The 26,477-nt window shown below is 42.1% G+C and overlaps 1 protein-coding gene across 3 annotated transcripts in view; it reads left to right on the forward strand.

The window, feature by feature from the left end:
* The window catches only part of CNKSR3 (CNKSR family member 3), an 85,568-nt gene extending 64,460 nt beyond the window's left edge, over window positions 1-21,108 (forward strand). For all 3 annotated transcript variants that reach the window (XM_039234086.1, XM_039234087.1, XM_039234088.1), the window contains exons 5-13: window positions 2,246-2,287; window positions 4,787-4,906; window positions 6,881-6,940; window positions 11,873-11,941; window positions 12,192-12,338; window positions 13,056-13,180; window positions 15,720-15,928; window positions 16,422-16,511; window positions 19,585-21,108. In XM_039234086.1, coding sequence (XP_039090017.1) covers window positions 2,246-2,287; window positions 4,787-4,906; window positions 6,881-6,940; window positions 11,873-11,941; window positions 12,192-12,338; window positions 13,056-13,180; window positions 15,720-15,928; window positions 16,422-16,511; window positions 19,585-19,883 — 1,161 coding nt within the window. In that variant the 3' untranslated portion in view covers window positions 19,884-21,108. The remainder of the gene's footprint in view (window positions 1-2,245; window positions 2,288-4,786; window positions 4,907-6,880; window positions 6,941-11,872; window positions 11,942-12,191; window positions 12,339-13,055; window positions 13,181-15,719; window positions 15,929-16,421; window positions 16,512-19,584) is intronic.
* Window positions 21,109-26,477: the final 5,369 nt, after the last annotated feature.

The following is a 26,477-nucleotide window of genomic DNA, read 5'->3' on the forward strand; positions in this document are numbered from 1 at the left end:
CCCATCTGGCTCGGGAGGGGTGACTTGGTTTTAGGACGCTTTTTTCCATTCTATTGCCTTCATGCCAGACAACATGAAGTCATGCCTGCAGCTCTTCCTCCCCGTAGGAGCAGCTGTGGGAACTCATGTTCATGGTGGCGGAAGGTAAAAAGCGAGCCCTTTCCCGCGCTGACTTGAACGGTTTTGGGGAGGCAGGAGAGCTCCTCTCGCCCATTGGTTCCAACGCCACAGGGAGCCCCTTTTCTTGGTGGCTTCTTGGATCTCTCAAGGAATCAAGTGTCAGGGACCACGAGGTCACCTATCCACCTTGAATCATGGGCCCTGGAGTACCGAACGGAGAGCTCTCTGCCAGTGGGTGGGTGATTATCATTTTGAGATTTATAATGAAAAACCATAAACACACAGTACTTTTATTTCTAGCACAAGACCACGTAAGTATTCTGTTTGCTAAAATTGATGCTTATTTAATAATTCTGTTTTCCCGATGCTGTAAATAGGGGATGAGCCATTGTGGTAGTTGGTGGTTCAGTTCTGCGCACAAGATAGAGGAGGCAGAGCAAACTACTCTATTTTACAGAAGATGCTCCTGTAGTTTGAATTTATATCAGCTTCACGCATGTAAAAATATATTTCCAAGTTTATTTTTTTAAGTGTTTCTTACTTGGCTGCTCTTTTCCTGAGAATCAGTATAAATTTTGCGAACAGTAGAGTAACTATTAAAGTTTACCACAGTTTTTAATCTTGTAGAGAATTTTTTAATTTAAGAAGACACCAAAAATCTGATTACAAAAGCATAGGGTAGACTCTCATACATTTCTAACTCCCTCCCCATCTCCTTAGTGGTAGTAGAAAAATTACCTTAAATGACTTTTTTTTTAGGTTTTAATTTTTTTTAAATTTATTTCTGAGAGATAGAGAGACAGCGTGAACAGGGGAGGATTAGAGAGAGAGGGAGACACAGAATCTGAAGCAGGCTCCAGGCTCTGAGCTGTCAGCACAGAGCCCAATGCGGGGCTCGAACCCACAAACCGTGAGATCATGATCTGAGCCGAAGTCGGACGCTTAACCGACTGAGCCACCCAGGCACCCCAAATGACTTTTGATTGGAGTGAAAATCTTTGACAGTTCCAACAGAGTTGATTAATATCTTTCATGTACATGAAATAATTAGGATGTCCCAATTTGGGATTATACTTAAAGGTGCAAAATAAACTCTTAAGAATCTAGTTGGTCCCCTTTTTTCTTTTTTTTAAATGTTTATTTATTTTTGAGAGAGAGAGAATACGAGCAAGCGGGGAGGGTCAGAGGGAAAGGGAGACACAGAATCTGAAGCAGGCTCCAGGCTCTGAGCTGTCAGCACAGAGCCCGACATGGGGCTCGAACCCATGAACCACAAGATCATGACCTGAACCGTGAGATCACAACCTGAGCTGAAGTTGGAAACTTAACTGACTGAGCCAGTCAGGCACCCCAGTCTCCTTTTTTCCTGTGTGTACTCTGCCATGTAGAGGGAAACCTTTGCTGTAGGCCAGTTAACTGTGAAGGTTAACTGTGAGAGTTTCACATTGGCCATTTCACTGTGACCACTTTTAGACAGGACAATGGTGACTCCTATAATCAGCCAGCTGGGTTCATACAGTTCCGAGTCTTTTGTTCTTAAGCTGAATAAATAATGCTTTGCACTACAGCCCTTTATTTAACGTCATCATAGCATACCTCAAGACCACTTTTTTGGCAGTGTGTTAATGAATGTTTTGTTGAACCTTTTTCATTTATTAAATAAGGACTGAAATATCTGATTTAATCTCAGTGGTGCTTAAAATAAACTTTTGTGGCTACGTTTACTCAAGCCTTTATTTGAAAGCTATTCTTATAGAAGCAGGCCTAGAACTGAAAGATTCCCGGCTTGTTGGCCAAGTGCTAGCTGAGCCAAGGGTCACATTTGGGAGGCATTGTCAGGTTTCTTTCTTGGACTTGACTTCTGGCTTACAGCTCTCTGCACGCCATAGATAGCAGGTGGATTTCAGTTCAGTTATTTTCATAGGTTTTTCTGATGAAATAATCGGTCAAATGGGTTCCTTGGATGATAAGCTCCTTCGATCAGGGGAGAGCAGAGCCTGAGATGGAGTTGGGCACCCCCTCTGTGCCCTCCGCATCCCGTACAGGGCTGTTGGGGCTGTGGGAGGAGGGGCATACCAATTTTCCAGCTCTCTAACAGTTTTCTATTTCTTCTTTCCTTCTTTAGGATTGCCTTGTAGCAGAAATGGAGGATAAAGTTTTAGCCGTAGTAAGTATACCTTTTAGAAGTAAAATTCCTTTCCCCAAACCAATGGGACTCACATTAATTCAAATACATACTCTGTGGCTAATGACTTCAGGATATACTTTGAAATATTGGTTCTTTGGGATTTGAGTCTATTAATTTAGGTAGAACGAGAAGAGTAGAAGTTATTTAACAAGAAAATTACTACTGTGAAAATGCCTGTGCTTAACTTGGGTATATGGGGGGATCTCTATTTTCTCCGAACATTTCATTAGGTAAAATTATACTTAAATTACTAGCCAGACTGTTAATCAGGGTTACATTGATCTGTAAATTTTACCTTAGGAACATTTTGATTAAAAAAAATCCTTGGCAAAACTCTTCTGATGGAGGGGGGATGTGCTGTGATTGTTTAAAGAGCATTTTGTAACTATTCATCATCACTTCCTCCCTTTGACATAAGCCAGCCTGGGCTCTTTTGATAAGGCCTTCCTCCTACTGATGCTGAGGAATTTAGCAGTGAAACTGCTATAAATATATTTTCCATAAATAGGGAGGCTAAACAAATTGGGGGAATGTAAGAAGTGTCACTTGTTGGATTCTCCCCCATGGAAAAAAAATCACTCTGGAATTTCCTGATTTCCTTGGTGGTTTCATTTTGAAAGGTTAGATGAATCTGATGGAGGAAAGCAACCACATGGAACCACTGTTATTTCTACACGGGAGACCACTTAATGGGGAGCTTCATGTCTCAAAATGTTTACCTTGTCAATCTTTGGGGTTAGAGAATGTGAGCCACTACTAAAAAGATGATTACCCCTAAAGGTAAAATACAAATCTATGCATCTCCTGGATGATAACAGTAGAAAATCTTGGTTGACCTTGTGTTTGCTCAGGAGTTTTTAGATACAACACCATAGGCACAATCCATGAAAGAAAACTGATAGGATAGATCTCATTGAAATGGAAAAGTCTGCTCCCTGAAATGCAGCGCTAAGAGATTGGAAAGACACACCACAGACTGGGAGCAAGGATTTTTAAAACCCATATCAGATAAAGGACTTGTATCCAAAATCTACAAAGAACTGTTAAACTCAACAATAAGAAAACAAACAACCCAGCTAAAATGTGGGCAAAGTTCTGAACAGACATCTTACCAAAAAAGAGACGCAGCTGACAAATGAATATAGGAGCAATGGTCAACATCGTGTTTCATTAGGGGAATTGCCAATTAAAGCAACAGTGAGATACCAGTACACACCAGTTAGAATGACTGCAATCCAAAACATGACAGCACCACATGCCGGCAAAGGCTGTGGCGCTCTTGTTCGTTGCTGGTGGGAATGCCACACGGTGCAGCCACTTGGGAAGACTCTGTGGTGATTTCTTAAAAAACCAAGCCTATGCTCACCCTGTGATCTAGCAGTTGTACCCAGTGAATTAAAAACTTATATCCACAAAAACCTGTACAGAATGTTACAGCAGCTTTATTCCTAATAGCTACAACTTGGAAGCAGCTGAGATGTCCTCCAGTGAGTGACCAGATAAACATCCAGACAACAGAACTGTTACTCAGCAATAAAAAGAAATTGATCTATAAAACCATGAAAAGATATGGAGGAACCGTAAACTCATATTACCAAGTGAAAGAAGCCAGTCTGAAAAGGCTACATATTCTATGATTCTAATTATTTGACCTTCTGGAAGAGACAAAACCATAAAGTCAGTAAAAAGATCCGTGATTGCCAAGGGTTCATAGTGGGGGAGGGCGGGAGAGATGAATAGTTAAGAGCACAGGGGGGTTTCTTGATGAAACTATTATGTTTGAAACTATAGAGGTGGATCTATGACATTATGCACTTGTTGAAACCCCTAGAACTATATACCACAAAGAGCGACCCCTTGTGTAAACTATGGTCTTTTGTTGATAAGGTACCAATTTTGGTTCATCAGTTGTAACAAACATACCACACTGGGACATGTTTTTATATCTTGTTATTATTAACCCTGTTAGAACTATTGGGAATTGTGTTGGGGTGGGGAGGGAAGTATATAGAAATTCTGCAGTTTATGCTCAGTTTTTCTGGAAACCTAAAACTGCTTTTTAAATAAAATCTACTAAAAAAGAAAAACAGGTGCAGGCAAAAACATTTTTTTAACCTTATGAGAATTTGGTACATATAGAATGTGAGCGATCACTAAAACACCATGCAGATGGCCAGGAATAGATTATTGTCCGTAACTGCCGGATGGGGGTTTCTGTACAGTCTGTGCTCTTCAGTGGCCCTAATTCATCAGAGAGCTGCACTCTTTACACAAAGCTTAAGTGACTTAAGTGACTTTTTAACCTTTTCCATGGGTTGCAGATCCGAAGGCCCAGGGCCACACCCTCACTGAGTAGCATTATTAAAATGATTGCCTACCTGAGCTGAAGACTGTAGGCGAAGTGCATTTCTTTAAACTTCAGCCTGAGATAAACTTGGTTAATAATTGAACCTTTCCTCTGTGCCTCTCCACCTCTAGGTCAAGGTTTTAAATGGCATCTGTGACAAAACAATACGATCTGCTACAGATCCTGTTATGAGCCAGTGTGCGTGTCTGGAGGAAGTTCACTTGCCAAATGTTAAACCTGGAGAAGGCCTGGTGAGAATTCTAGAAACACTTGTTTTCTTTCCAAATAAGAACACATCGTCATTTTTATTAAACGTTTTTTTTTAAATGATTCTTTATTGCTCTCACTGTAATTCTGAATAGAATTAAATGAGATTGACTTCCCTTATGTAGTTAGGAATTTGCCGTCTTGAATTGTTGATATGTCTTATGTCTTCAGAGTATAAAAATAAATACAGTTTCTAAACTGTATTTTCGTATCTTGAAGGAATTGTCTTAACAGTTTCATTTTTAGGCCTTAGCGTGAGGAGGTATAAAACATTTACACAAAGGAAAGATGATCTCTGGGTACAAAACAACATCTGCTCTGAAAGTCTCTATTAGCACTTAGAGGAACGTGAGAAGAGGCAGTTGAGAGAAATGATTTCTTAAAAAAAGTTCAGAACTGTTTCATAAATGATGTATGAGCCCTGTAATAACAGGCCCTGAGTGTACAAACAGGTAGATGCCTGGCTTCCTAGATCAGTAGCCAGATCTAGTAGTACCTAGCATATAGGTACTACTACATGGTGTGATTAGTTTCCTGAAAAATTGTATTTTTATATTTATTTATTTTTTTTAATGTTTATCTTTGAGAGAGAGAGAGAGCACACATGAGCGTGAGGAGGGAGTGGGTGACAGAGGATCCCAAGCAGACTCTGTGCTGACAGCAGAGAGCCCGATGTGGGGCTTGATCTCAAGAACCGCAAGATCATAACCTGAGGTGAAGTCGAATGCTCAGCCGGCTGAGCCACCCAGGTGCACCAATTTGCTGAAATTTAAGTGGAGAAACTGTGAGCCTCCTTGATGAGCTTGTAGAGGCTTTGCATCTGAGAGAGCTGGTTTTAAATCCGAGCCCTCAGGTGTCCTAACTGCTTTACAGGTTCGTTTCCTCATCTGTCAGAAGTGAGTGGTAATAATTACTGCCTGGCAGAGTTGTGGGCAGTGTTAAATGAGACGATGGGTGTCAGGTGCCAGGCGCACAGTTCCTGTGCAGTAGTTGGTGGCTGTGCCTGTACTGCCCAGGAGGAGGAAGGGAGAAGGAGGAAGCAGGAAGTAGTGTGTAGGTGGTTGCAGGGAGAGAGCAAGGCAGTCTCTGACCTCAGGAAAAGAACAATCAACCAAATGGCGACAAGCTCACATTCTTCGCAGGTATAAATATGCACGTTGAGTGATAGCATTTGATGAGAGTCTCCCTATAGTGTGGTGTAGGCTGCTGAGCCGGGTAAGTCCAGGGTCAAAATGATTTCCAAGGAAGATCTACATTAGTGCAAATTCGATACCAGGGTGACCAACTATCCTTGGCCCAGTCTGCTTTTCGCTCTTTCCCCTTATCTTATAAAAGTTTAATAAAAATGTTTTATATGTCATCTACCCAACGGTGGAAATCTTTCCTCCGTGGTATGGCATTCACCCCTGCGTTTGCCTCTCAGCCCTGTGGGGAAGAGTGTGTCTTTATGCTTCCCTTAAAACGGAGGGGTGCCTGTTCCTGATTTACTCCCTATGTTGCGTTTCTTAATAGTCTTTGTTCATATATCCTGGTCTGGGCTGTTAGCGGCTTAAATGAGTCACCCCACAATGACTGCCGATAGCAAATTTATCTGAACATATTGTGTCACCAGACAAAGAGGTGGTCAGGAGAGAACAGTCCCCGTTTGAAGTGCCTCATTCATCCCACTGTCTGAGAAGATGCCTTCTGAGTCCCCAGAGTTGTGGCAAAATTCTGTGGGCCCCGGGGACACAGGTTCAAATACCAAAGAGATCTGGCTTCTAATTTCTTCCACTAGTGTTTCCATTTGTTAGCTCCCCTTCACCGCTTGAGGATCTTGTTTCACAATGTTTCAGAGGCTTAAAAATGAGTGTTGTTCGGAGGGGATTGCCTTTAATGTTTTATAAGATGAAGTCTTCCTGGCGGCTATGTTTCTAAACGTTGGAGTAATGAGTGCATATATTTGCGACTTCCTCTAGGGCATGTACATCAAGTCAACCTATGATGGATTGCACGTGATTACGGGAACCACCGAGAATGTAAGTGCATACCTGTTCAGCGTACAAGCTGTTGTGTGTTTAAACAGATTTGACACATGGTCCCTATACTTTGCATTTAAACGCATGCCTCCTGTTTTATTATCTATAGTGAGAGTGTGGGTGCTGTTTTGTTTATTTCTGTTGCTAAGCGTACTGCTTATCACCAGCTGTTGTAAATTTATTATTTAAATTGTCTTTTATTCCTGTTGTTCACATACCTTGCCCGGTTTTTGCCCCCCACCCTTGTTAATTATTCCTTTTGCACCCTGGCCGTGTTAACCCATAAATATAAAAACAGTGATATCTTTGTTGTTGGAAACTACTCTTACAGGAACTACAATTGGTAGCCATATGTGTAAAATACAGTTTGTTGTTGCTGTTTAATGGAATTTATATGTATCACCAAAGCAACTATTTCAAGATTGTTTACAAAATGTAGATTCTCTTTATAGAGTTGTGTTTTGTAATATTTGGTATGATATTGAAATTTAGTTCCTCCCCACACCCCGATCTTTTGAATAGAAAATGCAGGGCTACTTCTACTGTGAGAGTCTTTGTACACTGCTAACTTCCTTTTGGAAATGCTACTACATGAGAGGGTTTTTTTGAGCCCCTCAAATATTTTGCATTTGTAAAAAGTAGAGCTAATTGATTGCTTTCATTTTGCAACCTACAATATGGTAAGTTTTTGACATTGATATGAAGCTAAAAATGTTTGAATAGCTTCCTGGATCTGTATGAAGGAAGCATGTGTCTGTGGAATTAATCTGCTACTTAATCAACTAAGACAAGAGGAAATAATTCCTAAAAATAGAAGAAATTTGGTAACTGCTTTTCTAATCTGGTGCAAATACATGTTGAATTTTGAACTTTAGCTGCTAGATCTTTTGATAAATGAAATGGCATGATCTTTGATGAGGGTTTGTGACGCAAGCTTGGTTTTTGTAGTGGGAAAGAAATGACATTGCTTAAGGCAGTCAGTGAAATTTAAATAAGTTGTGTGGTTCTGGCAGACAAATGAGGAAGAAGATGGTAGTATCTTAAGCATTCTTTGTTGAGCAGCGGTGAAAACGCACTGCGAAGCAGTAGGAATTTTTGTAGCACATCACCTGATTGACAGCAACAGCACAGGAAGCTCTGTTTTTAGGTCAGGGACAGCGCAAAGGAGAAAACACATCACTCATGACGCAGTTGATCCCTCATCCCTGTGAGAGACTTCGCATATTTCAGCCGAACCATAAACGAAAACATACTCGTGTACCATTCATTTCATTGTTTTGGAGTTGGATGGATTCAGAGGGGCGGTGAAGGTCATTTCAGTTTTTAAAGAGTTGAAGTTTTGCATCTATCACTTGATAGTGATTGCATCATTTAACAACCAGACCTGTGTGGTTCCAGACTTTACTGGTCTTCTTAAAGCAGTTTTCATCTTGGATCAGCTTACAGTTCACAATCATGTTACTACCAGAAGGCACACATTTCTTCTCTTCAAACTACCCCCTTCCTTTGGTTTTAAGGATGAGAGTTGAATGACAGACTAAACAACAAGCTGCTTTTGAATGACACAAAAGGTCAAATGTAAGGATCCATTTCCTAGAATTCCTACCAGACCCATAAGATTGGGTCAGGGATTCAGGGTTTACCTGGATATAGTCGATCCCATACAGGACCAAACAGAAGTCATCCTGTAGACAAGTGGTTTCCATCTTGTTAAAGATCAAAATAGGGAAAACTTCTCTCATTCCATCTGGCAGCCCATTTGAAAATGTCACTCAGTCTTTTCAGTCACTCAGCTTGTGTTCACAGAATACCTGGGATGTGGTAAACACTTACTAAAGCTTGCAGATGAGAGTGGGAAGTTAGGTAAGAGCCCACTTCTCCAGGGCTCAGTCTGGGTATTTTACCCTAAATGCTGAATATTTTACACATAAAGGGCACTCGAACTCCAGGAAGGCTTTCCAGCTAGCACTTAAGGTGGTTGTGACTTCAGAATCAGAATGTTTTAGTAGAAGCTTAGTATGGTGGGTGGTAGTGGACGGAAATCACCCATTGCATTCCCTATATTTCTCCATCTTGGATTCTAGGCTGAAGCAATGAGAGCAGGCCATCTGAGGCCTACAGTCCATTTTGGGGGGAGGTTCCCTGAGAAGTCAGGATCATTCCAAGGTCAGCCTAATAGTATCTCGTGATTCTCTGACTTCTTTTTTGATGTTGTTCAACACTTTGAGAGGAGTCTTAACAGGACCCCATCCATACTTCTATTCCCCACCTCTGAGATGAGGTGGGAATTAGATTAGCCTCTGAAGAATGGATGCATTCTTGTCCAGGTCATCGCCCTTCTGCAGAAAACCAGAACAAGCATCACTTTTCAGTAGTCTAGCTCATGGTTGAAGATAGGCAAGAACCACTGCCCCAGGGAGAATTTTGGTATCAAGCTTTCTCATTACCAGTGTTCTGCCAAACACATCTCTTAATCACCTGGTAAGACATTTGAGAAATGAATCTATGAGGATCCCTAGGAAGGAAAGTCACTTCAGGTCATTTAGGCCTGTTTTTTAAGATTGCACATCTATAAACAGGAACTTCCTGGCCTCTGGGTCATCTTTTATAAAGTGAAGATTACCTTAAGTGAATTGTTAGCCAGGAAGATTATCTGAGCCAGACTGATTCTTTTCCTTCCTTCTTTCTTTCTTCCTTCCTTTCTTCTCTTCTCTTTTCTTTTCTTTTCTTTTCTTTTCTTTTCTTTTCTTTTCTTTTCTTTTCTTTTCTTTTCTTTCTTTCTTTCTTTCTTTCTTTCTTTCTTTCTTTCTTTCTCTTTCTTTTTTAAAATATTTATTTATTTTGAGAGAGGGTGGAAGCAGGGGAGGTGCAGAGAGGGAGGGAGGGAGAAGAATCCCAAGCAGGCTCTACTCTGCCAGTGCAGAGCCCAGTGCGGGTCTTGCTCTCATGAACCAGGAGATCATGACCTGAGTCAAAATAAAGAGGTGGATGCTTAACTAGCTGAACCACCCAGGCACCCCATGGGCTAGACTGATTCTGATCAGACTTAGCAAAGTTGGTCTGTAACTGAGGGTGAAGCATCCGACACACAGGCACAAAACGGAGCCTAGACGCATTCACTTTTTTCTTTAAGTGTCTCAAGAGAAAGAGATTTGAGACAGATCATCTCCCTGATGTACCCCTGGGGCTGGTCTCTCAGGTAAGGCACCACTGGTTGTCATGGTGGCAGGTTACATGTTTTGAAAAAGAACTGTCCCAGGTACCTGTGACTTGCATTGGATCTAGATAAATCGAAGAGAATGTTTCTACAGTTTAATGCTGCTTGCTCATTTCTTGTGGAGCCCATCACAGCAGCTGAGTGAGAAGATCCAGCAAGGAAGTCTCGGGTTTAGTTGCTGCCCTCCTGACTTCATTCAAAAGTGCTGTTTTTTTTTTTAATGTTTATTTAGTTTTGAAAGAGAGGGACAGAGCATGAGCAGGCCAGGGACAGAGAGAAGGAGACACAGAATCAGAAGCAGGCTTCAGGCTCTGTGCTGTCAGCACAGAGCCCAGTGTGGGTCTTGAACTCACGAACTGCAAGATCGTAACCTGAGCCAAAGTCCGGCACTTAACTGACTGAGCCAAAAGTGCCCCAAAGTGCAGTTAAAAAAATAATTATAGGGGTGCCTGGGTGGCTCAGTCAGTTGAGCATCCGACTTCAGCTCAGGTCATGATCTCAACAGCTCATGAGATCAAGCCCTGTGTCGAGGCTCTGTCCAGCTCAGAGCTGGGAGCCTGCTTCAGATTCTATGTCTCCCTCTCTTCCTGCCCACCTCCCACTCATGCTCGCTCGCTCTCTCTCTCTCTCTCTCTGTCTCAAAAATAAATATTAAAAAATTTTTTTAAAAATAATTATAAATGTGTTTGAATATTTAGCCAGTTATATAAGTTACCAAATAGAATACTCTGGCCTAGATAACGTATGACTATAATTTAAAATCAAGGGTTTACCCTTTGCTTTTGCTCATAGGGGATATCTTAAACATAAAGAGTGCTATTTTATTAATTGAACAAGAATATTATGAGTGAAATGTCTGACAAATAAATTACATCTAGATATTTATATACACACATATTATCTGGGGGAATCAAATGCTGGACTTTTGATACTGAAAACAGTCATTTTGACTTCAACATGAAAATGAAACCAATTTAAACTCATTTTCTTCAAAGAAATACATTTTCTATTGTCACCGTCTTTCTATTTTAATAGCGTTGTGAAATGTGTAAAATAAGGCTGGGTAAACAAGATCCAATTTTAATAATTGCTTAAAAGGACACAGGATGACAGAGTTACAGTGATGGTCTTTACATGGTAAGCAGTTGATCAGTTTTTGTAAAACTAATTTTGATAGATATGTAAGATATTTTTTAAAAGTTTATTTATTTTGAGAGAGAGAAAGAAAGAGGGAGAGAGAGAATCCCAAGCAGGCTGTGTGCTTTCAGCACAGAGCCCGATGAGGGCCTCGATTCCACAAACTGTGAGATCAGGACCTGAGCGGAAACCAAGAGTCAGATGCTTAACTGATTGAGCCACCCAGGCGCCCCTATAAGATACTTTTTAGACGAACCAACAGCTTTTAACAGTCGTTGTGTCGACAGTGTGTCCCGCTCTTCCTGAGGGGTTAGAGGAACGTAGCTGTTGCAGATGACAGGTGATCTGTACCAGCCGACCGCACATCAAGTGGGAAAGGCAAATGCCTGCCTGCGTGTCAGGCTCAACAGACCATGTAGTCCTGGGGGTCATCTCATAAGTGCACTGTGTGATAGTTCTTGAGAAAATTGTATTTCCATTGCTCTTTATCTGCAGAAGAAAGAAGGAAGAAGAAATAGAAGCAGAAAGAACTAGAAGGTTTAAAAAATAAGACGGGTCTCTGTGTTTGTTCCTAATAGTCTCCTGCAGACAGATCTCAGAAGATTCATGCTGGTGATGAAGTCATTCAGGTTAATCAGCAAACTGTGGTGAGTTTGTTCATTGAGATAAAGACTCTTAATATTCCCCTCTAGAACTTTCAACTAAATCCAAAGCCATTTTGCTTGAATTTTTTTCAATTTGCAATTTATATCCAATTTTCTGTAATTTTAAGTAGTGCTAAGATGAACATATTGGTCTGTGTATTTGCTCAGTCCTGATTTCCTTGAAATAAATTCATAGATTTGATTTTTCATTATTCATGAGGGAGTCCCTTTTCCTCATTTTCCTTCTTTGAAGGTGGGATGGCAGCTGAAGAACCTGGTGAGAAAGTTGAGAGAGAATCCTACCGGAGTCGTATTACTGCTTAAGAAGCGCCCCACGGGCTCTTTCAACTTCACCCCTGCTCCCCTGAAAAACCTGCGGTGGAAACCGCCTCTGGTGCAGGTATCCGTTACTGGTGGTAAACTGTATCTGGCATCAGCGTGTGAACAGCGCCATCACGTTTGGCCTAGAGAAGTGACCAGATTGAAAGTCTCACACAAGATTATAAAAAATAGGTCCTTTGAGACGAATAACATATTGAAAATTAAGCTATAAGGATTTTACATTTTTAAAATTAACTTGTGTATGTATACACACACACACACATTTAAGTCACCCCGTGTTGGTACTATTCTTGTCCCTATTGATTCCCATCTTAATAGATGAGGTACAGAGAAGCTGAGTGGTTTGCCCAGAGATACACAACTAGTAAGAGCAATAGCCAGAACAGTACCCAGACCGAGTCCCAAGTCCATGCTCCCAGTCAGTGATGACACCGTTAGTGATTTGTATGAACTCACTCAGTTAACCTGCACTACAGCCCTGTGCAGGACCCATTGTCAGTGTGGCTGTTTTTTGAGGAAACTGAGGCATGGAATTTCAGCGATTTGCTCAGAGCTAGAATTCCTAACCTGGCTCCCGAGCCTTTACTTTTTACTGTGCTTCCAGTCTTTCAAAACCCCCAGGTAACAGAGTGTCTCAGAGACTACAGATGGAGTGTTACTAGGAGCCATAAACACACAAGTCACCTCAGCCCCTGGTGTTGCTTTTGGGGAAGGAGAGTTAACCAAGAATAATCTATGAATTCACCTCCACCCTTTGCACTGGCTTCCATTTCAGACCTCACCTCCACCCACGACAACCCAGTCCCCTGAGAGCACAATGGATACCTCGCTGAAGAAGGAGAAACCCGCCATCTTGGATCTTTATATCCCTCCTCCGCCAGCCGTTCCCTACTCACCCCGGTACGTCAGTGCCCCTGTTGGTGTGCATGTCCCCGTGTGCCTGGAGATTCTCAGGGGTGGTGTGGAGGCTGTGAGGGTCTCTAGGGGAGAAGCTGCTGAACTCCCAGGTGACAGGGCAGAGTCTTAAAATTGTAATTTTTGCAAGTGTGATCCTGGGCGTGGGGTGGGAGGGCTGGATGAAGCAGGTCAAAAGGTCCCAACTTTTAGCTCTAAGATAAATAAGCTGTGGGAAGTTACGTATAGCGTGGTGACTATAGTTAACAGTATTCTGTTGTGTGTTTGAAAGTCACTGAGAGAGATTTTTAAAGTTCTCACAGCAAGAAAAAAAGAATTTTAACTACGTGAGGTGACGGGTGTTAATGGAACTTTTTATGGTGGTCATTTCACAATATATACGCATATCAAGTCACTATTTTGTACACCTAAAACTAATGTGATGTTACATGTCCATCGTATCTTAATAAAACCGGGGGGACATGTGTGATCCTTCAGAGGGAAGTGGAGGCATAGATCCAGAGTTCTTGGGTCGTGAACCTGTGTAGTTTGGTGGGAGAGGGGTCTTTATGAAAGCATCTGCTCCGGGAATACATTGTTTTGGTTCCTCCTGGGACCTTGTTTGGGGATCCCTAAAGCCGATGTTTGGTTAGGTATTCAGCATATCATCTCTGGGGAGGAAGATAATATTTTTGTGACATGAATTAAAGTTACAGGTTTGTTTTTCTGAGAGAGAGGTGTTCTTCCTAGGACTTACGAAATATGGATGTAGGTGTGATGCCCTGTATTTGCGCATGCACGTGTGTTTGTGCCTATTAAAAGTTCTAAAAGCTGGTGCCCTCTTAATTGTCACATGGTCATATTAGCTGTTATTTAGGGGATCATTTAGGCGTGAAGTATAGGTTAATTTATATCAGTTAACATATTTACAGAGATTTTGGCTCATTTATTCAACCTACGTTTACTGAATATAGGGCCGGCATCATCAGCTTCCACAAAACAGATGTGGCTCTTGCCCACAGAGCACTGCCAATGTCTTAGTCAACTGTTCAAGAATAAATTGAGAAATATGTAATTTTGCTATACTCTTTCATAAGATGAAGTTCAGGCTGAACTCAACAGTGATATTTTACTTTGTATTGGAGCATTTTGTTGGTTTGCTTTTGTTTTAAGCTGAGTATCTGATTCCATTGTGTCTCTTCGCTGGGCACAAAGTAGAACGAACATTTTCCAGTCCCTGGTTTTGGGTTGCTCGGAATGTAGTACAGCATACAGAACTTCTCTTGGGTGATCAGAGGCATTCTGGTTAGTAGGGGGGACTCTTGCCTGTCTTCACAGACCAAAGTCATGCGGTCGCAGGATCTTAAGTGTGTTTAAAGTGACGAGTACTTGCCTTTGCACACGGAGAACACAGTTTCACTGATGACCGGGGTATAGGTCGGTCCAGCAGAAACTAGGGCGCCCCCTCCCCAATCCCCAACTCTGAATGTTCCTGTCTGGGTCTCAGCAAAGGATCAGAGAAGCAGTGGTAGGAAAAAGCTCATGCACATAGTGAAGGGGAGAGGGAACCAGAGCTTTTTGTCTGCTTGGGGGGAAACGCATGCACACACACACGTGTGCACATGTATACACACACACATACACACCATCAATGAAGGATGTTTTCTGAAGAATGAAACCTGCAAATGGTTCTGGAGAGTGTGGTGAGTCTTGAAAGCTTTGTGGATGGTGAAGTTATACGCCAGGCTTGAAAGTATAGAAGGAGATGGATTCATAGGAAGGAAAAGGGTACACACAGGTGGGAAGCTCACTGGAAATACCACGCAGGCAAAGCCGATCTTTAAGTATGTTTTGGACTCAGTTGATGCTGTATTTTGTCTAATAGTTTTTGCAAGATCACCTAATAGAATTTTCTAAATGCAAAAAATTTGACTAGCTGGTAACTCAGACTCAAGTAAAATTAATTTCAAGTTTTATAAAAGCTGACATTTAAGAAGAATTAAGTTGGAATTGTTCATCTAACACTGGCCAGTTTCTGTACTGAGTTCAGAAAATAGACACCCTCCATTGGGTATTATAAAGGTGCCTTTGTATTTTTGGACATAATTTTCAAGTCTAACAATTCCATTACGCATCAAGCATCTTCTTTGCTGGATCTTGGCAAAGATACTACATTAGGCATCAGAAAAATGGCTCTTTTTACCCTAACTAGTGATTTCTGTAACAGGAGATTCAGTTTTAGGATAGAGGTACAGGAAAGCCAGAGCTGTCTTCCTTCAAAAGTGTATTTCTGCTGCTTAAACATCTGTGGAAAAAAAAAATTCATTTTTTTTAATTTAGTAGGATCATGTGATTTACTCTCATTTAATAGGATTTCCGTGTATTTGAGGGGGTAACTGAGATAGAAAAAGTCACATTATTTTCTTCCAGTGGAAAGGAAAGATTTAAATTGTCTTCTGTGTATGTACTGAGGAAGTATCTCCTGTAATTCATCTGTATGAGAGGATCTTTGTAAGCAAGTTAATTATTGCCCACTGTCTTCCAGGGATGAGAATGGGAGTTGTCTTTATGGAGGATTCAGTAAGTGTAAACAACCCTTGCCTGGTCCTAAGGGTTCAGAGTCCCCAAATTCCTTCTTGGACCAGGAGAGCCGAAGACGGAGATTTACCATCGCTGATTCTGATCAGTTGCCTGGGTATTCGGTGGAAACCAATATTCTGCCCACAAAAATGAGAGAGAAAACACCATCTCATGGTACATTTCTGAGCATTTGTTTTGTTCTGCCATTTGTTTTTACTTCCCTCCCCGCCCCCTTCCTTATTTGGAACTGTTAGATGAATTTGGCAGACTTGAAGGGTAATCTGAGGAAAACATAAACCTCAATGAAATTCTAAGTATGAGACCTTTATTCATCTCTCTCAAGTGAAGCCTTGTTGAATCATTACTCTCTGCCTGGCATCAAAGCCCAGCAGAGTGAGATCATGTTACAGTTTTAACTTTCGGTGCTTGGGTTTTAGCTTGGATCTGCTTTGCTCTGTAGACACACAGACTTAAGTGCAGCCTTCGTCTGTCCTAATTGCTTGCTATGGAAATACGATGCTTCAAAACACTTATTTTAAAATAACATTCTTGCTTATGGTTATGTGAGTGTGATGGGGGTGGTTCTTAAGTTATAAGTAAAAGGAAAGATTCTCTGAAGTCCCCAAAACTCTGCCAACTTACGATGTTCCTTCCCCTTCCTCCGAAGGCAAGCCCCGGCCTTTGTCCATGCCCGCAGACGGGAGCTGGATGGGAATCGTGGACCCTTTTGCCAGACCTCGAGGTCATGGGAGGAAGGGTAAGTTTAAGCAAACCAAAAAACACCAAACAGGAGTCAAAAGGGCCAAGGCCTTTGTTGGAACCCTCTTCCTCTCTGTCCTGTAATAACCGAGTAGAGGACCCAGCCTGAGTCCCATCTTCTCATCTATGAAGTCAGGGGTGCTGAATCTCTAAGGCCCTACCTGTTTCTGGAATAGCAGAATTATATAATCTTAGTAGTGACTCTGAGTCTCCTAATTGGCATTGTGTGCTTTAAAACGGCTATGGAGGGGCACTTGCAGGGCTCAGTCACTAAAGCATCTGACTTCGGCTCAGGTCATGATCTTAGTTTGTGAGTTTGACCCCCACATCGGGCTCTGTGCTGACAGCTCTGAACCCGGAGACTTCTTTGGATTCTGGGTGTGTATCTCTCTCTCTGCCCCTCCCCCATTCTTGCTTTATCTCTCTCGCTCTCTCTCTCTCAAAAATAAACATTGAAAAAAGTTGTTTTAAAGGGCTGTGGAGGGGCGCCTGGGTGGCTTAGTCGGTTGAGCGTCCGACTTTCGCTTAGGTCATGATCTTGCGGTTCGTGGGTTCGAGCCCCGCGTCGGGCTCTGTGCCGACTGCCAGCTCGGAGCCTGGAGTCTGTTTCGGTCTGTGACTCCCTCTCTCTCTGACCCTCCCCTGCTCATGCTGTCTCTCTCTCTCTCCTAGAAATAAATAAAACATTTAAAAAAAAGGCTGTGGAGATAGATGGTCTATAAGTAAATAAGTAGAAATCTACATTATTCATTAAACAATCTCCTCCTGAATTCTATGACTGTTATTACTGGACTCTCTTTGATTTTTAATGGACAGACACAGATTTATTTTCCTCCTTAAATCCTTCCTGTGTCAGAGAGTAATTACCATTGGAAAATAAATTGTGTTAATTCCTATTGTAATCGAAGATGATGGTTATTACACCAGCCTCGAAAGAAGTGTTTTTAAATAAATTCTTATTTTTTTGCCAAATGATTTGATCATCGGCACTGGCAAGACTTCCTAGCATTGTTCACGCGTTGCTGACACAAAGAACAGGTGACAAGTTCAAATAGAGTGGACCTTAGATAGGAAAAGGAAGAAGAAAAAAGTTCTGGAGGCTCAACTTCCAAAGCTGTCAGCCCCTCATATCTCCCTGGGACTTGGTAGAGTTTGTTACTTAGATACCAGAATCACTTGGATTATAGTACATTGGAAAAGGGAGAAGATATCTGTGTCAGGTCCAAGGTACCTTTAATTGGCGTGTGAAAATCTGTGGAGCAGTCAGCAGGTGGCAGCCTGTCCTTTGTTTAGCTTTGGAAATGTCACCATCGTTGCTGCCATTCTCTTAGGCTTTTAATCCCGGATTTAGCCCTTTATTTCCTTTTAGTATTGAGAAATAGGGGGGATGGGAACATTAAGCCTGGGAAATGGAGACACACCTGACCTCCTATCTCACTTTCCATATTTTTATTGTGTGATCATTTCAGAATGAAAAGGTATCTATCTGCACAACAACAACAAAAAAGCCACTTTATTGAGAGAAGTCACATACCATAAATCTGCTCGCCCTGTTGAAGTGTACACTTCAGAGGTTTTTAGTACATTCATAGAGTTGTGTGTCCATCAGCACTAATTCCAGAATATTTTATCACCTCAGGAAATATTTTATCACCTGCAAGCCGTCGTTCCTCATCCCCTCCTTACTCAGCTCCTGGCAACCATTAATCTACTTTCTGTCTCTACAGATTTTCATACTCTCAACATTTCACATAAATAGACTCCGGTGATATGTGGTTCTTTGAAAATGGGCATTAAGTTAATTAATTAATTTAGAGAGAGAGAGAGAGAGAGAGAAAGCGTGAGTCAGGGAAGGGCAGAGAGAAAGAGAGGAGGAGAGAGAGAGAGAGAGAGAGTCCCAAGCAGGCTCAGCACTGTCAGCACAGAGCCTGATATGGGGCTCGAATCCACAAACTTTAAGATGGTAACCTGGGCTGGAGTTGGATGCTTAACCGACTGAGCCACCTGGGCTCCCTGACAAAGGGCACTTCTTGAAAGTAACTTCTGCTTCAATTACAAAAGCGAAACAGGTACATTGAAAAGCATCTAGAAGGTACAAGAACATAAAACTCAACTGTAATCCCCTTCCCCAACCTAGAAATAATCACTCTGTTTTCTAATGTCATACACTTATAAAAAAGGTGCAAAATGGAAGAAACAGATGTTTGACAATACTGTGAAAGTTGGCTGTTATTTAAAACAAGGATATTTTCTATACTACTTGCATCTGGCAGTCCATCTTGTGGCTATAGGACATGTTTATGCAGTCTGCTCTTGTTGGACATGTAGCTTAGTTTTGTGCCCTACCCCCACCCCACAATTGTGAACGATGCTTCAATAAGCATCTTGCACATAGATCTTCGTACAGTTTTAGGAGTTGGAGTCTCAGGGTCAAGAGAATGCTACACGTTTCCAAGGTGTCCTACATTTTAGGTTTCTATTCAGTTTCTTAACTGTCTCCCAACCCCCATCCCAGGAACTGCCTGTTGGCATTTAGGCTGGGACCTTTCTTCCTGGTTTGGAAGTGTCTCCAGGATTGCAGAGCATGAGAACCTTTGAACGCTATCCACTAAAGGTGAAGACTGCCTGCCCCTTCTTGGAGGGTGATAGCCAAGGCACCCCTACCTTTCTGAGTTCTCTGCAGGGATGCTTCAGGGTCGGAACCACTGTTCTGGATGCAAGTGCTATGTGCCGCAGGCCTTGAACAAGGACAGATGGGGAAGGGGTGATAGAATGATACAGACTTTTCCCTCTAGTTATGAAAGTTCTTACACTGGTAAGGCAGTGCAGGCCCTCTGTTCTGCCCTTGTGTTGCCTCTCAGGAATGACTGTGCCTGACGATGATGGACCTCTTCATTTCTGCTCTCTGAGCATCCATTAGGGGTGGGCCTGGCTGTCTGCGGTGAGCCATAGCCCATCCCTGGGAGGAGGGCGGTGGAAGTCTGAGCAGGCTGCCCTCCCCCTGAACAGTGACCCCTGAACAGTGAGTGGATGGTTATTTTAACGGACTTGTGGGCTTTGTCTGAAAACAGGAGAGGACGCCCTCTGCCGGTACTTCAGCAACGAGCGGATCCCTCCCATCATCGAAGAAAACGCCTCTCCCACCTACCGCTTCTCAAGGCCCACAGCGGAGAGGCAGCTGGTCCGTGGCGCAGACTACGTCCGAGGGAGCAGGTGCTACCTCAGTCCAGATCTCCACAGCAGTGCCACGATTCCATTCCAGGAGGACGGGACCCGAAGGAAGCCGGCGGCCACGGCCGCCAAGTCCTCCTCCACAGAACCGTCCCTGCTGGTCAGCTGGTTTACCCGCCTGAAACTGTTGACGCACTGAGCCCGGCCCTCCCTGGACTCTTCCATGTCTCCTGTTCCCAAGTGCCTTGCTTCCTCAGTTGACAACCTCTTCTGGTTTTCATCCACAGTATTACGTAGTGACCTTACGCAAATTTGTTGTTGTTGTTTTCTTTTGGAAGTTGTATACTGCCCTTCTCAGAATCTTGAAGTCATTGGATGGGGACAAATCCAGAGGCTCCTAGGTGTTGGCTTGTGGAGGCAGAAGGAGAGAAATGAGTAGAGCCTGCTTTTCTTGCTTCCTTAGAGTCGGAACACAGAGCCACTCTGTCAACTGGGGCCTTGGCCAGGGATGGTATGGCCATTATGAGGTCATTGTTGGGTGGGCGGGGGGTGGGGGGGGGCTAAAATTGGTGGCCGCGGTCACACAGATGTGTTGGTTTGTGCTCCAGATTCTTCACCTGAAAAAAAGCCAATGGAGGAAACATTTTTATACTGATATTTCAAGCTACGGACCGTATCCCTAAGTGTAGCAGCTTCTGACTTTGAAAATACACGTGGCTTGTATTTCATGCTGTTTGAAAGAAGTGGTTTAAGGGTAGGCCTGTTACACTTGGTCATCCCCTTGTCGTAACAGTCTCCGTAGATAGGTCAGTTAATGCAGAAACACGTGAACACATTTAGGTAGGGCTTATTACACACGAAGTTCATGATTATTTGTGAGGGGGTTGATATACATTATTGTCTTTAAGGGAGAGAAGCTATAAGATTTGCTAACAGCCAAAGTATCATGCAGAAAAATGAAGCAACAATACTTAGGTTTATGAGAGAGCTATCAGTTTGCATTTTGACTGTTTAATGTCTGTCTTCCAGAGAAAAAAAAAGGCAGTTCTTCAAAATTGTACAGACTTTGCTCGATAGAACTCTCTTGAAAAGTCTCACGGTCACTCATTTTCAACTAGCATCAGGTATTTTGGAGAAGTGTGTCTGGATATTAACTCTTGTTTAAACTGAATGTATGATATTTTGTTAGAACAGAAAAGTACTATCTTGTTAATTTAAGTGTTTTAAATATAGTTGTATATTTTTCTTACTCTCAGTCACATGTAATTGAAATATCTCTGTTTTGTGTCATACGTGAAGTTAATGAAAAAGAGTGTTCAAGGCGTTTTCAGATTTACAGGTGGCCACTGTGGCCGTTGCCAGTGTGGGCGCTATCGTTAAAAACAAAATAAACCTTCCCAAACATGTTGGGATTTTATGGATTAGAGCAGGGGGCCGTTGAGGAAGTGCGATACGGTACCATTACATTTGGGAAAATTTCCGAGATGTTCCTAGGCAGGGCTGGTAACGCCTTACTCAGAAACATCCCCCTCCTGCGCATACATCCCTGGAATTGTTTACTTTGCTGAACTGCCTGAAAGCCAACAAATTAGAGATTTCCCAGAGTTAGTAAACATCTTCCTTTTAGAATGCCTCAGGAAGGGCCGAGGGGATTGAATTCGGTCAGGCGCTTTTCCTGTCAGCCGCTGAGGGGGCTTCAGCAGAAGGAGGCTGAAAGGCATGCTTCTGAGGCTTGGAATGTGTGATTCACGGGTGCTGTCAACACAGGGTAAGGGCCGAGCACGGGCTGGGAGGTCTGCCGATGGGGCCCTGGAGACGAGGAGCACCAGCCCTGGCCCACTTTACCGTTGGCTTGAGCTGGCTTTATGCCCAGAGAAAGGGATGGCAACACTTCCTCTCCCTCCCTGGACTGAGGAGGATTCTTCGTGTTGTAGTTCAGCTGAGTAATGAGTTAAGTAGCTTCTGGAGGTCTCAGCTGGAGGTTGGCCCCCTTTGGAGAAAATGCCACTTGCGATCAAATGACCATCCTCAAAATGCATTTTTTCAGAAGCCAACAGTCTTTTAACTGTTGGCAGTGCCAAACTTAAATGACTGCACCAGATAGATGTGTCTCAGACTTTGTTGTTGTTGTGTTTGTTCCCTCAAGCCCTGATGGAAGACCAGAGAAGTTTCTGGGTTCTCTACCTTCATTCAAGTCACTTGCTACAGCCTCGTCTTTATTTTTATTTGAGGTTTTCTCCTGAATTGTGTTTGAAAAATAGATAACTGCTTAAAAAATATATATGTATTACATATCTATATCTATATATATCTACTGTTGAGATACATACAGTTTAATACTAATTTTTAGAAATTAAGTGGAAACTGCTCACCTCAATAGTAATCTAATGGTGGATATGTGCCAACAAATGAAGATGTGGAATGACACTTTTAGACAGGAAACATTAAATAAGTGATTTTTTTAAAACTCTACCACACCCAACTTAACACCTAGCCCTTTTTGTAATAAATATTTTACAACATAACTATAATCATCAACTAAAAATCATGGATGATAAAACCTATATTCACACATAAAAGCATCATCTGCTGTTCACTTTCACTATTCCAAAATGAAATTAATAGGTAATATAACCAGCCTCTATACACATACATCAGTTTAATGTCCTAAATGAAATATAACCAAAATGAACAATTTATAGTGAAATAATTATTATTTTACGTAACTATTGTCCCACAATTATATTACAAGATGTGTGGAAATAATGAAACAAGGCACATACTTGCTTCTGTAGATAATATCGTCATGAATGCAGCAGGTACAAATGGACACCAGTAACACGTGTACTATATTGGCGACTCAATGCCAGCAACAGATTGATGTCAGTAATATGATTTTCTAGAATGTGGCAAGTTGTTAAGAAAGCTGTAGATGAAACAGAAGTCTGTGAGAGCTGTGCCCATGTAGTGCTTACTGGGTGCCCGGCGTTGTTCAGAACACTTCCCTAACCACTTTATGAGGTGAGTGTCTCTGTACTTCCCATTTTACAGATGGGGGAGTCATCCAACAGTGGACCACTGCTAGCTGCAGAGCTGGGATTACAATAGAAGCAATCTAGCTCTGCCCAACTTGTGCATAATCACTTCACTGTACAGGTTTCTCTCCAATTTGTGGAGCAATTGCTGGAAATTCCAACACCTCTTCAAACTGGACTAAAAATTCCCTGTGTGTTTATAGATAAAATGAGATCATAGATCCAGATGATTCGAAACTGGGTTTCCATCTACATGAACACTTGGTGGTGCAGTCGAGCACTGTGCTGATGGGAAATTGGATCTAACCAGTAGGGCTTGGGCAGCACCGGGGTCTCACCTGTTGAACGCCAGTAGTGACCCTCCCCATCATAGGCACCTCACATGTCCCAAACTGTGTCTAGGGCAAGGTATTGTCCTCTTGAGAACAAGTGATTTACAAGAAATCCTGTTCTCATCATTGAGTGTTTAGCCTTCATGCTATGTATTTGCCCCTTGTCTCTCTGCTTCTTTCTCCTTGCTTCCCTCCAAACCTGAAGATCAAGAATCATTTTTATGGGGGTTATTTTTGTTTTTCTTTTCCTGCCCTCAAAACAAAGCATTTGTTGTCACCTGTGGCCCAAAGGCCATGAATGTTACCAAGTTTCCATTTGTTCTGTTTGTTGGCTCTCAGAAAGCCCTAAGATACTTCCATGTAATTTTATCCCCTGAAGAGCTTAAGTGAATTTCTTTGACATTTGAATATTATCAGCAAAGAAGAAACATCATGCAGCTTTTATTTTTTGTCACTAGAGGCATAAATGAGATGGTTATTTGGCCTCATTTGGAGGTCTCCACGTGTCTGTGACTAGTCTTTGGGGACACACTTGTCCGTTTCCATCTTGCTCCAATCCCCAATCAAATCCTTGCATCATTTCCTTTGGGATGAGACTGCAAACCACTACCTTGGAAATTATATGGAAGGTGAACTTTTTTATACATTCATGCTAATAAACCTGGAAGGTGAGTATTTAAAATCTATTGATTAAAAACTGGCTTAAATAGTACACAAAAATACTGACCTTTTTAAAAAAAAGTTTGTTTATTTTGAGAGAGAGAGCTGGGAGGGGCAAAGAGAAGGAGGGAGAATGAATCCCAAGCTGGGCTTGATCTCACAAACCACGAGATCATGAGCTGAAGTGAAGGGTCAGAGGCTTAAACAGCTGAGCCACTAAAACACTGACCTTTCTGATGTTCCTTCAAATATGTGAAGGACTTGTGTGATGAATCAAACCTAGTAGGACCATAGCACATGGTGATACCTAGAAGGACTTTAAAAAAAAAAAAGGAAAAAAAATGGTGATCTTATAAAATTTACAATTTTCTGGAAATACCTCAACTGCTAAGTTTTGCCCCAAGGTTTTATTTTTGACCACAATTACTGCTAGAGATGTGCTGGTCTGACAAAGTTTTGACAAACTTGAGTTTTAACCTAAGGAAGAAGAGATATCAAATTCAGATTTTCTAGAGCGCCATGTTTTTCTCCAGTTTTAGGGAGGTGAGGTCTGTCCGATCCCTTGTGTGTGTGTGTGTAAGAGAATTTTGTTACCTTACAAAAGTCCTACAGTAATGGCCTTTGGCTTACTAATTTGGAAAGCAGAGATTTTGTTGACAATCAACAAAATTACATCACTCAGCAGGAGACTGTCACACACAGTCTTTGAGAACCTTTGGGACACCTACTGCAGTCCCCTTACAGAGATGAATGTGGTGGAGGGTTATTAAGGACAAGATTCTAGTTGTACCCTTATAGTCTTAGGCATCTTCTAGAATTCCATGGCAACATTCATGAAGTTCCTCTTCATGTGCTGCCAATTTACAACAGACCTCAGGGGTTAAAACCTGTGAGGCTACTGTGACCAAGACTGTGAGTTTTAATCCTACATTCTCTCCCGGATCCTACCCACTGCTCTGCAGTCACTGCTCCTGGGAAGATGGGTCACAGTCTGAGCATTCATGACACACTGACAACCAGATTTTACACACAGCGGTTGTTTATGGAGCCACTTATCTCTCTGAAAAACTGTGGAGCTGAAGCTGTAGGAGGAAATTAAGAAATAAATATCAAAGGCATTCAAAAAAGAAGAGATAGGGCGCCTGGGTGGCTCAGTCAGTTGAGTGTCTGACTCTTGATTTCAGCTCAGGTCATGATCTCTCAGTGAGTTTGAGCCCTACGTTGGGCTCTGGGCTGACGCCTCGGAACCTGCTTCAGATTCTCTGTCTCCTTCTCTCCCTACCCCTCTCCTGCTCATGCTCTTTCTTTCTCTTTTTCTGCCTCTTTCTCTCTCCCCCCAAATAAATAAATAAACCTTAAAAAAAGAGTTCCCTGAATTCCAGGGATAGGGATATTCTCATCTCTTTCTCTCGCCTTGTGCAGAGCATTGTAAGCCCTCTGATTTTGCGAAGGAATGACTAAAAGGAGAGAAAAAAATCAGAAAACAAATTACGTTTTTCTTGTTCTTCTACAGAGCAGACCCCTTATGAGGGATTTACCCTGTAATTCTAATGTTAGGGTGACAGAGACCACATTTTAAGACATCCCTTCACCATATGGACATACTTGAGTCTAAACATTTTGAGTATTTTAGAGAAACATGGAAGAACTTTAAAAATAAAGTTAATATAAGGGAACACTGTCTCTGAAGTTTAGAAATTGCCTTTTCATTTTTCTCACTCATAAATATCTCTCTTGTCAATTCCAGCAGAGGCTGTGCCAGGATACGAGTGGGGAGATTGCCGGGAATTCGTACTCTTTTAAAAGTCTTTGACTTTTGGAAATTGGTTGTAGTTAGAAGCAGCTGGGGGCTGAGCTTTTGAAGTCAGATAATCCAGCTGTCCCACTTTACCACTTACAGCTTTGTGACTTGAAGCAAGTTACTTATCTCTCTGCTCCCCAGTTATCTACAAAATGAGGATAATAATAGAATCTACTTCATGGGCTTACGGGGATTAAAGGAGATAATGTTTCTAAGGCCCTTAGTATAGTCTACCACACAGCGCTTAATAGATATAGACTTTTGTTGGAATACTCTAGTAGTAGTGTTTCCACCATCTTAACCTCTAGTAAATAAGATCTTCGGAGCTGGTCTGTGAGGAATTGCTCATTCTTTTGTCTGTAAGCAGCAAAATAATGACTTTGTCACACTGTCAGAAAGCTGCTGTGCTGTGTGTAACCTCTAAGTGTGGTTTTTAACTGGTACATATCTCAGTTGCTCAGAAGTTATGGCTGAGTCAGAACTCAAGCGATACAAGCCTGTCTCCGAGGGGGCACATCCAGAACCACAGTCTGGCTTCAACAACCAGCTTGACTCATTGCCAACATGTCTTTTCTCTTTACTTCCCGCAGCTTTCTTCAGCAAAATCTCGTAGGAAAACAAAATCTGAGCATTGCCCCATGTCCTGTTTGGCTGAAGGACTTTCGCCCCTCATCCTCAGTTTGAAGTGGTACCCCCAAACGATTTCTGTATTTCACGTGGTTAGAAGAAAAAGGAATCGTGTAGAATGGTACCCATTTTGAACATTTTCATGAGAAGGAACTCTTATGTAGATACAAAGTGACCAGGTTGTATATTGCCTTCGCAGAAGCTGGAAAAGACTGTCCTTGGATACCTTTTCCAACTAATGCTGTGGTCGGCCCTGGGGAGAAACTGTGGGAGGGACCCCAGGGCTGGAAGATGATCTTTAGGCTTGACTTTCCTCTGCTTTATGGAGTTGTCTGACT

This window comes from Hyaena hyaena, unplaced genomic scaffold, assembly GCF_003009895.1.
Source record: "Hyaena hyaena isolate Hyena2069 unplaced genomic scaffold, ASM300989v1 scaffold_81, whole genome shotgun sequence".
In the NCBI taxonomy this organism is placed as follows: Eukaryota; Metazoa; Chordata; class Mammalia; order Carnivora; family Hyaenidae; genus Hyaena; species Hyaena hyaena.